This window comes from Scyliorhinus canicula, chromosome 16 (assembly GCF_902713615.1).
Source record: "Scyliorhinus canicula chromosome 16, sScyCan1.1, whole genome shotgun sequence".
Taxonomy (NCBI): Eukaryota; Metazoa; Chordata; class Chondrichthyes; order Carcharhiniformes; family Scyliorhinidae; genus Scyliorhinus; species Scyliorhinus canicula.
This window is the reverse complement of record NC_052161.1, coordinates 124,484,611-124,500,680: the sequence shown is the minus strand read 5'-3', so window position 1 is coordinate 124,500,680 and position 16,070 is coordinate 124,484,611. Positions and strand designations below refer to the sequence as shown.

At 42.2% G+C, this 16,070-nt stretch overlaps 1 protein-coding gene across 17 annotated transcripts in view; it reads right to left on the bottom strand.

The window, feature by feature from the left end:
- The window catches only part of kcnab2a (potassium voltage-gated channel, shaker-related subfamily, beta member 2 a), a 307,091-nt gene that overhangs the window by 152,691 nt on the left and 138,330 nt on the right, over nucleotides 1-16,070 (bottom strand). For 12 of the 17 annotated variants that reach the window (XM_038773836.1, XM_038773828.1, XM_038773843.1 and 9 more), the window contains one exon: nucleotides 14,172-14,213. The exons of 4 other annotated variants lie outside the window; for them this stretch is intronic. In XM_038773836.1, the coding sequence (XP_038629764.1) occupies nucleotides 14,172-14,213 (42 nt within the window). Of the gene's footprint in view, nucleotides 1-924; nucleotides 1,021-14,171; nucleotides 14,214-16,070 lie in introns of those variants that run through there. One more of the 17 variants, XM_038773827.1, reaches the window with a different exon arrangement.

Sequence of the window (16,070 nt, the reverse complement as noted above, 5' to 3'; positions counted from 1 at the left end):
GGTTCCAAAAATAGATACTACATAGTTGTCATGTTAAAATACTAACAAAGAGCACACAATTCGACAATTTAACTCTATATTTTTATCTACTTTCAGGAATTACGGGCATCTGGGTACCTGAACCACAAACAGTCCAAAATTTATAATTGATTCAATTTGTATTGAAAATAGCTGGTCATTGTTTTTAACCAAATTGGGTGGGGCAAGGGACAACCCCACACACAAATATAAATTACTGCTTTACATCCAAAAAAACCTTCTTTGGTATGTGACAAGTCTTTGGCAAGTCAAGAAATAAGCAGTAAAGCAAAGCACAATGTTCTGCAATATGCATAGAGCAGAACAATTTTTAAACAAATTATGAGAACGTTTCTTCATTCTGGTTAAGTTAATCCCTTGTTGCAGCTTATTACAACACTGCCATCAGAAAATGCACAACTCAGATGGCCAGACCCCATTGACAATATTGTGCCAAAGAGGAAAGAGGTTTTACATCACAGCGTCAATTAAAATCCTATTGTGCAGTTTTCCTTATAAAACGACTGGAGTTGGTTTTAAGCTGTTAAAATAAAAATGTATTTCAATAAAATATACAAGTACAAAATTCATACCCACCAATAAAGCAATGTTTTCCAGTAGCTGCTTTTATTTCAAATTAATCAAACTTTTACAGAAAATCTCATACTCCAAATTTACATTTTATTTTTAGCACAAATATTGCATAAACTCTTCTCCCTTCATGTCTGGTGATTCAATTGCAAAATTAACATTCTTCATAAATGTTTTAAGGTTTCAGATAAAAGCTAACAACATTTTAAAAAGTAATACAAATAAAGTTTATTTGCACACTACCCATTCTGGAAGATAATTCAACAGCATTGTCTATATTCATTATTCTTCTAAAGTAAAAAAAGAAAAACTCACCCAATTGCGAACTGCTTGGTTAAAAACCAGGAATGAGCATTTGCAAGACCTGCAAGACGCTACTACAGTATTTTGATATTTGGGGCGGGGGCGTTCTACCGTCAGTCAAAAGCAATTAGTAAGTACCAAATCCATCCCCCTTCCCTGGACTAAGTGGTTTTCTGATGCAGCCCATTTGCTCTTATCAGTGTACTTGCATCTTGGCAAATAGTGGTTAAATTATTTAGGGCATTCTCTTCCACTAAAAGCTTACTGTAGCAGATGAAGTATTGCTTACTACGTAAAGGGATGAAGCTACCTTTAATGAAGTATCAGCTTAGAAACCTGTGCAGGATTTTCATCAGTTTTTGCAGAGTGTATATATTTTTGCAACTGGACAATTATGATTGGCTAAAAACTATGTTAAATCCCAAGATAAATGGACCAATTAGTTCAATCTCCTAGAAATGTGATTTCAACAGAGGTTATTTTAGATTATTCTGATGTAAAGACTGCTTACTGCTTCTTCACTAATTGGAGTGCTATTATGATTTCCTTTAATACAATACTGCAGTGTATGATAGCTGCATGAACTCAAAAAATTTAAAGCGTGGAATCTTTTTTAAACACATTTAAAAGCCTCAAATGTTTACAATGCCTCCTGGATTGTGATATCTGCATTACAGCAGCACTGTTAACACCTGTCTCTGAAAATCTTTAAATAATTCATGGAATAAAGAAAATAAAGTTCTGAGATTATAAATTCACAATAAATCAGATATTTTTAAATTAAGCATCAAAATTGAACTTTGCATTAATTGTAGTTGTGCTGCAACAAATTTGAAATGAGATCACCCACCTATGAGGCAAAGTCTTATTTGCACAGATATGCATCCAAATTGCTGACTGCCTGCAACATTTTTGGTACCAGCGCTACCAAAACTGAGGGAATAATAGCTTATATGTATATAGCACCATTAGTGTAATAAAATGTCCTACGGTGCTTCACAAGAACATTATAATAGAAAATGGGTGTAAGGGTCGTAACGGACAGGTATAGCATGGGGAGGTGGTGACGTAATAGTAACGGCACCGGACTAGTAATCCAGAGGCCCAGACTAACGCTCTGGGAACACAGGCTCAAAACCCACCATATTAGCTGGTGGAATTTAAATTCAACTAATAAATCTGGAATTGAAAGCTAGTCTCAAACTATCATCCAGTGTCATATAAACCCATCTGGTTCACTCACGTCCTTTAGAGTAGGAAATCTGCTATCCCTACCGGGTCTGCCCTACATGTGACTTCAGACCCATGTCAATATGGTTAACTTCTAACTGCCCTCTGAAATGACCTTGCATGCTACTCAGTTCAAGGACAATTAGGAATCAGTAACAAATACTTTCCTCATCAGCAACACCATATCCCATGAAAGAAAGAAAGAATTATCTCACTACACTCTTTGGAAAGGCTCATCTTCACCTAGCTTTCACATGTGGCTCCAAATAGTTGTTAGAGTACGGCAGAAGCACACCCCGGTGAACCACTTTGATAGGCAGGCCAAACCAAATGAGTGCCGCCATCAGGTCTCCAACTAGCAGCAACTTAGGAATTTGTCTACCCTGGCCTAATATATCTGCCGGCTCTAGGAAAGCCCAATTCAAATCCAAGGTTCCATTCCATGGCCAGAACTTGTCGGCAGTGGATAAGTTCATTTATTGTGGGAGCACCGCTAGAACTGGGAGCGATCATGGGAGTGGGGAAGGCGCTGGGACCAGACAGGTTCCTGGCGGACTTCTACAAAACATTTGCGACAGCACTGGCCCCGCACCTTCGGGAGATGTTCACAAACTTGCTGGCAAGGGGCACACTGCCACCTACGCTAGCACTAGCTTCAATCTCGCTAATACCCAAGAAAGACAAAAACCCGACTGAATGTGGTTCATACAGACCCATCTCGCGACTAAACATAGACACCAAAATATTGGCCGCGTTCTTGACCAAAAGGCTAGAAGACAGCATACCAGAGGTGGTCGCAGAGACGGGCAATGTCAAAGGTAGACAGAGGGCCGAAGGGCCTGTTCTGTGCTGTACTGTTCTATGTTCTAACGTCAAACATCAGGCGCCTGCTGAACATGATCACCAGAGGTGATCGTCTCCCTGGATGTAGAAAAGGCCTTTGACAGAGTCGAGTGGAAATACCTCAGTGGTGCTGGAGCAGATCGGGCTCGGAAAAGGATTCACCTAATGGTTGAAGCTCCTGTACAACGCTCCCATGGCAAGCGTACGGACAAACAACACCAGCTCCCAGTACTTCCAGCTGCACAGGGGCACCAGACAGGGATGCCCGCTGTCCCCGCTGCGGTTTGCCCAAGGGATCGAACCATTAGCAATCGCGCTCAGAACAGCAAAGAGCTGGAGGGATCGATAGAGGAGGCAGAGAGCATAGAGTTTTGTTCCAAGTGGATGACCTGCTCCTCTACATCTCGGACCCACAAAGCAGCATGGAAGGAATCATCAAGCTCCTGAAAGAGTTTGGTGCCTTCTCGTGCTACAAAATCAACATGAGCAAAAGTGAGATTTACCCGTGAACCCGCACTGGTGGGACTGCCGTATAAACAATCCTGACACAAATTCCACTACCTGGGGGTCCAAATCGCTCATGACTGGACGAGGACCCACAAATTGAACCCGACCATTCTGACAGAGGAAGTCAAAAAGGACCTGCAGAGATGGAACACACTCCCACACTTCCTGGCAAGGAGAGTACAGATGATCAAAATGAATGTACTGCCCAGGTACCTCTTCCTACTAAGATCATCTCGACCTATATTCCCAGGGCCTTTTTTAGTCACAAAGAAGGTCCTACAGGAGAAAAATCCAGGGTTGGGATAGCCCTCCCAAACCTTCAATTCTACCGCTGGGCAGTGACAGCGGAAAGAGTGATGGGATGGATAAAGGAATCAGAAGCTGAGTGGGTGCGCGCGGAGGCCTCCTGCAAGGGGACCTTTCTCCAGGCCCTCGCCACGGCGCACTCCCATCCCCACCCAAGAAACACTCCAGCAGCCCAGTGGCGATAGCCACCTTCCAGATGTGGAACCAACTACGGCAGCAATTCGGACTGACCGAAATGTCTGACAAAGCCCCCATTTGCAATAACCACAGGTTCACACCAGCACACACTGACGCCACCTTCAAAAGGTGGAGACAGGACAGGGCCATCGATAGTCAGGGACCTATACACTGACGGTAGGGTCACAACACTAGACAAACTGATGCAAAGATTCCAACTAGCTAAAGGCAACAAACTCAGATACTTGCAGCTTAAAAACTCCTTACGGAAGGAGACAAGGACATATCCGTGATCACCACGACAGACGCTATTAGAAGAGTTACTGGGCGCAGACATCCTAAGCAGAGGGACCTGTAGTGACATGTACGAATGACTGCTACAGAGGGCCGACACCAAACTGGACACGACAAGGAGGAAATGGGAGGAATACATCGGGTTCGAAATAGGGTGGGGATTCTAGAGCAAAGCACTGCTCAGGGTCAACTCTACCTCCACATGCATGAGGCTCAACCTAACGCAGCTAAAAGGTGAGGTAGCAAAACCCAGCAAGAAAGAATGGGAGGCAGCAGTGAAGAAGGGGAAAAGGGCGGAAAACAAAAAAGGGGAGCCAGAAGGGGGAGCAGATAAGAGAACAAAAGCAGGGTGGAGAGCACAGATGAAGACAACAGGGGCAACAACCACAGCACGGCGAGAGAAAGTGTAGAAAAACAGAAGGGGAAACGAGAAATGGCCGATGCAACTGCAGAAAAGAATGTAAAAAGCATTAGCGGCACCACCCAGGTGCCCCCTCCACCCTAGTTAGAAGATCTGTAAAAAGGAGAGAATAGAAGAGAGAATAGAAGAGAGGGGAGGAAAGACCCCTCCTGTCTGGTTATATTTCCTCACCACACAGGACTTTCAACCGATGCTATACACCAGATACATCGATGACATTTTTTTCCTTTGGACCCACGGCGAGACATCACTGAAACGACTACACGATGACATCAATAAGTTCCATCCCACCATCAAACTCACCATGGACTATTCTCCAAATTCAGTTCCATTCTTGGACACACTCGTCTCCATCAAGGACGGTCACCTCAGCACCTCGCTTTACCGCAAGCCCACAGATAATCTCACGATGCTCCACTTCTCCAGCTTTCACCCGAAACACATTAAAGAAGCCATCCCCTATGGACAAGCCCTCCGTATACACAGGATCTGCTCAGACAAGGAGGAGCGCAACAGACACCTACAGATGCTGAAAGATGCCCTCGTACGAACGGGATATGGCGCTCGACTCATTGATCGACAGTTCCACCGCGCCACAGCAAAAAACCGCACCGACCTCCTCAGAAGACAAACACGGGACACCACTGACAGAGTACCCTTCGTCGTCCAGTACTTTCCTGGGGCGGAGAAACTACGACATCTTCTTCGCAGCCTCCAACACATCATCAGCGAGGATGGACATCTTGCCAAGGTCATCCCCACACCCCCACTACTGGCCTTCAAACAACCGCGCAACCTCAAACAAACCATTGTTTGCAGCAAATTACCCAGCCTTCAGAACAGCAACCACAACACCACAAAACCCTGCCAGGGTAATCTCTGCAAGACATGCCAGATCATCGACATGGACACCACCATTACACGTGGAAACACCACCCACCAGGTACGCGGCGCATACTCGTGCGACTCGACCAATGTAGTCTACCTCATACGCTGCAGGAAAGGATGTCCCGAAGCGTGGTACATTGGCGAGACCATGCAGACACTGCGACAACGAATAAACGGGCATCGTGCGACTATCAACAGGCAGGACTGTTCCCTTCCAGTTGGGGAACACTTCAGCAGTCAAGGACATTCAGCCTCTGATCTCCGGGTCAGCATTCTACAAGGAGGCCTTCAGGAGACGCGACAACGCAAAATTGCTGAGCAAAAACTTATAGCTAAGTTCCGCACGCATGAATGCGGACTCAACCGGGATCTGGGATTCATGTCGCATTACATTCGGCCCCCACCAACAAGCCTGGACTTGCAGAGGCCTACCGACTGAACTGGCTTGGGACAATTCACACCTCTTTAACCTGGAGTTACCTCTCTCTCTGCATCTTTGATGATTTGATTGCCTGCAGGTGCTCGCATTCCGGGGCATCTCTGACTGTGTCTATATAAACATTTCTGGAACAAGCCTTTCCATTCACCTGAAGAAGGAGCCGTGCTCCGAAAGCTCGTGTTTGAAACAAACCTGTTGGACTTTAACCTGGTGTTGTAAGACTTCTTACATATTTCCTAGAGCCTATGTGTTTTGCTTTGCAAGGTATATACCTGTATCTATAACTTGGACAAAACCCAATAAAAAACATTTATTTAAAAAAAGTTCACTTATTTTGGCAGCACACCCCCTCAAGTTGTCTATATTGCCGACAAGACACATGCAAGATTTACCAAAGCAAATGTAGCCTTTGACAGAGGGCTAAGTCTACCTACCAAACTGTACAGAGCAATAAACCGTCTTGCTCAATTTTGCATGCAAGAGTCTCAAGATTGGGTATTTGAATCATGTCGAGAAGCTTTCACTTGAGCTGCCTTTGAAGCTTCTGAAAATCAGATGGCAGGGCAAAGTACCAGACACTAAAGTGCACATCCTCGCTGGCATGCCAAGCATCACACCACATTGAGACACGTGCAACTGAATTGGGCTGGTCATGAAATCAGAATGCCTGACACTCACTTACTAAAGAGAATCTTCTATGGAAAACCTGTGTGTGATGTATGCTCTCATGGTGGTCAAGGGAAGAGCTACAAATATATTCTGAAGGCTATGAGTTTTGATATTGAGTCCAGAGAGCTCACCCAAGATCGCTGCACTATGCATAAACAAATTTTTTTTTAAAGTGCAGCCTCCTTCAAAAGTAAGTGCATAATCAGATGTAGAAGAGAAATGAACGGCGAGGAAATGCTACATCAAAACACATACAGAACTCAATCATCTGTGGCACCCCATCCTATTTGTAACTGAATGTTCCTGGCATAGCTCAGCTGTAGCAGTCACAGGAACCCTACCAAACACCCAAGGTGATGAACATAGGACTATGAACCACAAACGGTCAGATAACAAAAAAAGATAGGTTTGAAGCAGTGTCTTAAAGGAGGAAAGCGTGGTAGAGAGCTAGGGAGATTTAGTGAAGGTATTCAAATGGGAAGGGGTAATGAGCAATGGGGCCTATGTACTTGAAGGCGCGGTCACCAATGGTGGAGCGATTAAAATAGGGATGCTCAAGGGGCCAGAATTAGAGGAGCACAGTGTCTCGAAGGGTTGTGAAGAATACAGGAGAGATAAAGGCAGGTGAGACGATGGAGGGATTTGAAAACAAGGAGGCGAATTTTAAAAGTTTATTGATAGAAATCAGGTTGATCGGATTGCAAAATTGCTGAGGTTCCATCTTACTAGATCTCCATTCCCTTTGCATCACACAATTTTCTGTAGTTGGGGAATGCCAGCAGTGAACTGACCACTACAATCAGGCGGAAGCTAAATTTTTGTGCAAGTTCTGCCTGTGATTTGGGAACCATCACGTGCACAACACCAGTTTCAAATGATAGTAATGTCAATAGTGAGAGAACTCAGCTGTGAATAGTAGTTCATTTAGGGGACCTTCTACATTGTTAATCATTATTTTTTCTGTTTGCACTCTCTCAAGCTTTTGTGCCACAAGAACCCATCATCCCTCCTCCTTTCATTTTCACTGGTATCAGTGGATTTCCAAATGGGGGATTGCCCCCATTTGAAGTGCTCAGAAGAGAAAGACTATAGAGTACTATCAGATAGGCCAGACAAGAGGTGCTCTGTACCTACACCTGCAGAAATAAAATAAATATTTCACTCTTTGACAGACAATTAGCACACATGGAGACACCTAATCTTAAAGAAAGCTAGCCCAGTAAAACACTAAGATATATCAATATCTGACTACCTACAATGTTGGATACTTTCCCAGTACCACATCCATCACTGAATGTCAAGCTTTCAGCAAAGCTCCATTAAATAAATCATGAACCACTGCGATTTGATGTACTGAATGACCATTTGGATACTATCTGAAAAAATCTGCAAACCCTGGAATTTTTATCCAGTGGCAATTATGTCAAATGGCGTCCATAGCATCCTGGTCATCAGAAAGTCAAGTAGAGAGCTGCAAAATCTGCTTTTGGGGCAAATGCAGTTAACTATGCAGTATAGTTGACAATTCCAGTGGCCGCAGCAACAGTCAGATGAGGCCTGAACTTTGACATCAGCTCCTTGTAAGCACGTCACAATCCTGGGCTATGTGGAAGGAGTTGTGAAATAATAGAGAGCTTCCCTCACCTCATAGCTACACCAATTACCATCTCTACTGCAGCAATGAAACAAGTACTGAAACTATGCTTTGCCTACACCTTCCATTTCCTTTCCCTTCAGTTTTTCAGTGGTCTATACTTGGAACATACATAATTACAATAACAAGCTAACATTTGAAAACTGGGTGCAAACAAATAGAGACTCATTTTAAACCAAGAGGTTATATGAACTGCACCCAAATCAGAAAATATAGGTTCTTGCAGAAACTTGCAATTTTAAAAAAAAGACAATGGTTGTGATTTAACTAAATGGGAACAAAGTCCCATAGTGAGTGCATTTCGCCACATGCATCCCGGCACTCACAGCACCAAGAAACGCAAGGTTATAAAACGTGACTCATGTTTGATAAGGGGCTGGGCAGCACGATGGCTTAGTGGTTAGCACAACCGCCTCACGGCGCTGAGGTCCCAGGTTCGATCCCGGCTCTGGGTCACTGTCCGTGTGGAGTTTGCACATTCTCCCCGTGTCTGCGTGGGTTTCGCCCCCACAACCCAAAAAAAAAATGTGCAGAGTAGGTGGATTGGCCACGCTAAATTGCCCCTTAATTATAAAAAATAATTGGCTAATCTAAATTTATTTTTAAAAAAATGTTTGATAAGGGGCCTCAACAGGGAATGCGAGATCGAGGCCGCACATAGCCTCTTCTGCTTGCCGGAACTCTTCAGTGTAGTGGAAGATCGAGTGCCATCTCCAAGGCCCCACCGAACCGCAACATATTATGGGAGAGTCCCCACACACTCCGCCTCACCCCACCACCACCCCAAACAACTGTGCAGGGCACACCGGCTCAATCGTACCTTTGCAAAGAAATGCCAGCTTGGCAACTTAGCATTGGTAACCTGGTATCTGGCAGTGCCAGACTGGCACCCAGTGAGCAATGCCAAGGTGGCAGCAGTGCCAGGGTGCCACCCTGTGCAAAGGGCATGCATCAAGGGGGCCACTGTTCCCCTGGGAAACCCTAATGAATGCCATTCCATCTGGTCCCCGTTTGTGGAGACCAGCACTAAACGGCACTCACCCAAAGTCTCCGAGGCGAGGGAGATTGATCCCACACCGAGGGAGATTGATCCCACACCTCAGATACCTGGAGAATCTGCACTAACTGTCTCGCTGAAACATTCTGATTCTCTTTAAAAATGTGATCCTGCCCACAATGGGCAGGATTCACATCACGTCTTGCACGGTCGTATTAGATCTCACGAGGTGTTGTGAGCCGGATAGATCCCAGGAGCGGGGTCTCCCGACTTTTCTGGCCACGCTGCTTTCTGGACACGGCATGGACATTAAATCGCGCCCAATGTGTTCACCCCACTGAAGACATTCTTTGTACTGAAGGGAAGCATCAATTAACAATATGATTCCCTGATGTTTCATTCCCCGATAAAGGTATTTTCACAAATACCTGGCCATTTGGCTACAAACTGCCAATAAAAAAGTTAGAGATGAATCCAAGGGAAAAATAAATACATAATCTTTTGACAATATTATCTGAAGTAAACTATTAAGAATAGAAAATGTACCGGTGCATGTGCATGTGAGCTGCAAATGGGTTCCAGAAAGGCATACTGAAATAGAGAAATCTGAGAAAACATTTTGTAGAACAAGGCCTCCTTGAGGCAAGAACAATGCATAATCTACCTGATGACAGCCTAAAGGGCAGTAGATTTCTTCCAAAAAATTTTAGGTGCCCGCACAGCAACTATTTATTACACTATATCCTCTTCTTGCTTTGGACACCACGCAAACATAAATGCACAGTGGCATTGAACAGAAACAGCCCATCTAAACCATCTTATAGTCATCACTCTCCATTAGTTTTATCCCGTAAAATAATTACACCTTTGCCGATTCGCATTATGTAATAAATGTAAAACAATAAACAAGAAAATCACAATGTAACTTTTCAACAGTATCATCCAAAATAAACTAATAATTGTAAGTGGATTACTGTAGTACTACTGAAGTATAATGTATGAAAATGCAACAGCTAATCTGTATGTTCACAAACAACTCTGAAATAAATCACCAACTAATGTATTCTTGGTTTTGTTGACTGAGACAAATGTTGGCACAGGGAGAATTCACCTGCACTTCAAAACGTGCAATCGGATCATCCAAAAACCACATCTCCTGGATTGTTACATGTCCTCAGTACTACATGGAGGTGTCAGGATGGATCAACTCCTGCAGTGGAGCCTGATCAACATCTTTCAGGCTCAGGTGAAAGCACTACCACCAAGAAAAAACTGCACAGTGAAAATCAGAAAAAGGAAAAACATTTTGTTCCATGAGGCCTCCTTCAAGTAGAATCCACATGGTGAAACTCACTATCGGCAATCTGAAGCCAAAAACATTGCTACCAGGCATAGAAACATAGAAAACAGGTGCAGAACTAGGCCATTCGGCCCTTCAAGCCTGCACCACCATTCAATATGATCATGGCTGATCATGCAAATTCAGTATACCACTCCCTCTTTCTCTCCATACCCCTTGATCCCTTTAGCTGCAAGGGCCATGTCCAGCTCCCTCTTGAATATATCCAACGAACTGGCCCCAACAGCTTCCTGTGGTACAGAATTCCACAAATTTACAATTCTCTGAGGGAAGAAGTTCTTCCTCATCTCAGTCCTGAATGACTTACCCCTTCTTCCTACTCTGTGACCCCTAGTTCTGGACGTCCCCAATATCAGGAACATTCTTCTCTCATCTAGCCTGTCCAGTCCCATTGGAATTTTATATGTTTCTATGAGATCCCCCCCGATTCATCTAAACTCCAGTGAGTACAAGACCACTCGATCGGTCTTTCTTCATAAGTCAGTCCTGCCATCCCGGAATTAGTCTGGTGAACCTTCGCTGGACACCTTCAATATAAAGAATGTCCTTTGTCAAACTAGGCGGCCAAAACTGCACACAATACTCAGTGTGGCCTCACCAAGGCCCTATATCATAGCAGCAAGATATCCCTACTCCTATACTCAAGTCCTCTTGCTATGAGGGCCAGCATGTCATTAGCTATCCTCACCGCCTGCTGTACCTGCATGCCAATCTTCAGCGACTGTTCCACATGACGCCCAGGTCTCATTGCACTTCCCCTTTTCTAAACTGCCACCATTCAGATAATAATCTGCCTTCCTGTTTTTGCCACCAAAGTGGATAACCTCACATTTACCCACATTATATTGCATTTGGCAATATTTGCCCACTCAGCCAGCCTATCCAAGTTACCCTGCAGCCTCTTTGCATCCTCCTCCTCAGCACACACTGCCACCCAGCTTAGTGTTCTTTTATAGCCTTCATGATGATGCAGAGCAACAGCATAGAAGGAAAAATAAGGAAGCAAATCCTGATTTCACTACATCATGGGATGTCTTGCCCCATGTGCCCAAAGATCTGAGGGCCAAAAATGGCCTGTTCAGTCACATGAAAACCCATGGCAATAACCTATGACCCCAAGTAGATGATCCTTGAATCAAGGGACAGCCAACAATAACTTTGCGCAAAACATTTGAGTAGAGACTCTGCAAAGGAAATAAATTCACTCCTCAAAGACTTGACTAATTCAAGTGTATCGTTCATTTCTATCTGAGACAGTGTGCTCAAATTGGCAGAGATCATGAAGTGATTATCTATTCCAATACAGAGGGTTTAAAACCTTTAGTGCAGCAATTGGTGGTTCAATGCTCAGCAACCAAAGATATAGCTGGACTTCCTTGTACTGAACTCTATCAAGTGAAAATTTATTTAAGGAAAGATGCACCAACTCCCAAAATCATGTACCATGTAATTACACAAACAAGATTCCAGTTATAGTGAAGTTATACTAGACCTATAATGAAAATCTTGCACAGCCACTGAAAGTGGCAGTTACTTCTAATAACCAGCATCTTCATAGGATAATAGGACATTGATTCTGTATCATAAGTTTGGATCTTTAAACTTTGACATGATCAAACCAAAGTAAAATGAGGCATAAAAATTAATTTTAAAGCAGTCTCACAAATATAATTCCTATAATTTCATTTTTCAAAAATAGTGTCAGCAACTTCAGTTTTCTAGAAAACTCTCACACAGAGCCAGGAATAGACCAGCTGTTTGTAGAAACATCATTTACAAATCCCTTTCAGAAAAAAACATATTCTACTCCGTGGAAAATAAACTGATCTTCAACTACTTATATGAGTGTGAGATTTCTGGCAAAGAACTAACACATCTTCCAAAATTATGTAAAATATCACCCAAAACTAAACACTGCTACATATAGCACACAGGAAAATGACGCTACAGGCATTTACCAAAACATAAATGTGTAAACGCATCTCTTAATCAAAAACTCAATTCTATAGCCTTACATTCAAGTTCTGAATTTTTCAGCCTTTTTTCTTTTGTTTTATAGCCATTGGCTAGTAAATTATACTTTTCTTCTGCTCTCTTTTCCAATTTTCTCCTGATTCCCTTTTGCTGATTCACTTTTCCTGCCGTAACTCATCCAAGTGGCCATTATTCACATACAAGTCTAGAGCACTGTTCTTCAAAGTCAGGGGCGCAACCCGCGGGCGGGTGTCGGGAGGGTTGTGGAGCCGTTGTCTGTGGCGATCCCGATTGCGCAAATCTCCGCGCAGCAGCCGGCTTTTAATAACGCCGGCTGCAAGCAGCCGGGAACATGTCCAAAAAAGAACTGGCCGCATTGCGCATGATGATCGGTGCGCATGCGCAAATCGGGCACGCATGTGCAGTGCGCCCACTGTTTTTAAAAACGGTTGCAGCTTTTTATTTTATTCATTTTAGTTTTATTACAAGTTCGGGGGGGTTTTATTCATTTTTTTCATTTATTTTATTCATTTTTTTTTACAACTTCGGAGGGGGGGGGGTTATTTGATAAATTTTTACAGGAAAAAAATTCAGAACTTTGGACAGATGGAGACTCCATACTTTCCGACACCAGAAGGCTTCATCTTCATCCAACAGGTTCCATTGGAAGAGCGTGTACGAGGGCCAAAGGGATTCAAAACCATTTCCTCCATTTTTGTCAGCAGCAAACAAGGTAAGAGAAAATGGTGGGTCGCGCAGGTCGGCTGGCGAGAGTCGCGAAGGTCGGCCGGCGTGGGTCGCGAAGGTCGTCCACGTGGGTCGCCAAGGTCAGCCGGTTGGTAAAAATGGGTCCCAGGAAAAAAAGTTTGGAGAACACTGGTCTACAATGTTTCATATAGGCACCTGCTCAATTGTAAGGGTGTCAAAACCGGAGGCAGAAACAATTCCCACATGTGCATTTCCAACAGGGCTACTACTGGAAGCAGGATTCCTGCTTGATTGTCCCCTCTTTAATCCAGTTATCATTGAAGTCAACTGTAGCACTATAAGTGCTGCCCAGTTGAGATCAGCTTACTCAGTACTAATCAGGGATAAAATTTGAGGCATGATATATAGAATACAAATATTCACTTTTCTAAATAGCTGAACTATTGCACGAGTCAACATCCTTAACCCTCAGTGAGCAGCGAGAACTTTCACATACCGCTTAAACATAAAATTTATTTCATAATATTGCAATTTTCCCTCATTTGATGTAATATTTATAATGTTACAATGATGAACACTGTGCTACATAATGTAATGGCAACAAAATCTGGTCAGGTGCAAATGAAATTCACTTTCAAAACATCTCCACAATGAGAACCATCACAATGGCACAAATACAAACTAAACATAGTACAGATGAACACAGCAAAATAGCACATGCATGCAGATAATAGTGAAGCACAAATGAAAGCATGCTGTGTGTTTGAAAAATATACCGCCTGCAGGAGGTACCTGTAAAACTGCAACTGCCGTTTCGGACTCCCATATCGGGTACTTCAGGTAGCATAACAAAAGAAAGAGAGTCCATATCATAAATCAAAGAACAATGATGTTTGCAGAGCACCAGAATATTTCTCATATCTCAACACAGGGAAATTGGACTACAATTTTATTTTATCATTGGAATGTTCATTTTTGGTAATAGCATTTTGCAACAGCATATTTTTAATATCAATCAGCTGCACTACTGCATTCCATTAAAGTCTAGGCTTGATTTGAGCAAATCACTACAAGGTAGAGAAAAGCCACAAGTAGCTACAATTTAATGTCCTCAATGAGCAAGGGAGAAGAGCAAATTTCTTAATAAATTCAAAGGACCAAATACTTAAATTAAATTTGAATACAAAGTAAAATGACTCTATTGGCTACAAACACCAACACAAAACCAAGTGAGGGGGTGGAGACATTAATTAAATCCTAATTAATTAAATTTGAATTCCAATTTAAGATGAGATTCCCAATTGATGAATTAAAGAAAAAATTATTGCATTTATATCATGTTTTTCACAATTGCAGGCTATTCTAAAGTATATTACACCCAATGAAGTATTTCTGAATTGCAGTCATTGTTGCAATGTAGGAAACACTGCAACCAATTTTCAAACGTTATGCCCCTCAAACAACAATGACCAGATAATCTTTTATAGGTTTTAAAACAGAAGGAACAGAAAATATTTCCTGTATTAACCTTAGCACATATTATACATGGATTTAAGGAAATAATTACTTTGTACTCATAGATGGGTAAACACTGATGTAGGTCCCAGAGTTATGGATACAATATAGAGGATATATAATTCAAAAAGTATGATATATTTTATTGTATTTCACTGCTATAAATAAACATGTAACTTTTTTGATGCATGCAAATTATCAGTAAAATATAAACTGATAAATATCACATTCGTATTGCAATTTGGTACACAATTCACTTAAAAGTTGCACCAATGCCACCCACATTTTAAACAAAATACTTTTATGAAGATCAACGCAATAATCTATCAAGGTGACTACCTCATTCACAAGCTTTTGCACACAAGTACATTGAGTTCTATGTATTACTTATGCTAGCACAGAACCCAGTGGGGAGAAACATTACAAATTAAATTCAATGTCCACTGTTCAGCTGAAGAAAAAAAGTGACACAGAGAAACATTTACAGATGTAACACTAACCAATCTGTAAATCTGGAGAGAAATTTCCTACATCTCAAGTCTTGTAATTCACAGCAAAAACCAGAGACAAAGGAAAATAACTTAGGTTACATTTAAATTGCCATAATCAGTCTTACAATGTCACAAATAATTTCATGTTCAATGCTCAAGAAAAACGATTTGAGAGTGAAAGGGGACACACTCTATTTTGTGGGTTGAGCAACGAGGAAGATCTAATCTATTGTCATAATGGAAAATAGCATTGGTCAGCAACCTTAAAATGGAAACTGGCCATAAAATAACACTGCAGCTGCGTGTAGCCAGGATTGCAGTTAGATTGGACCCACATCAAAGTATTTGATGAATGTTACTGTCACCATGACACACACTTTAGCCACTGGATAGAAGTAGCCGTGAATTTAAGATGCCATTGCTCCCAGAAATACACACAGGAACACACAGGAAATTGGAGGGGGAGTTAGACTTTTCAACATTAGAAATATTTTTCTACATATGGTTTTCTATGAAGTTTGTACAACTTGCTACAATTGTAATTTTGTATTATTAAACCACCATAACAAATTCATCAATTTCTTGCATTTAGAATTTTCATAAACTGACAATTTTTTTGTGAAATATTTGTTCAATTTATTCCATAAGTGTTTCCCTTGAATGAGGAAAAATTGTTTAAAAGGTG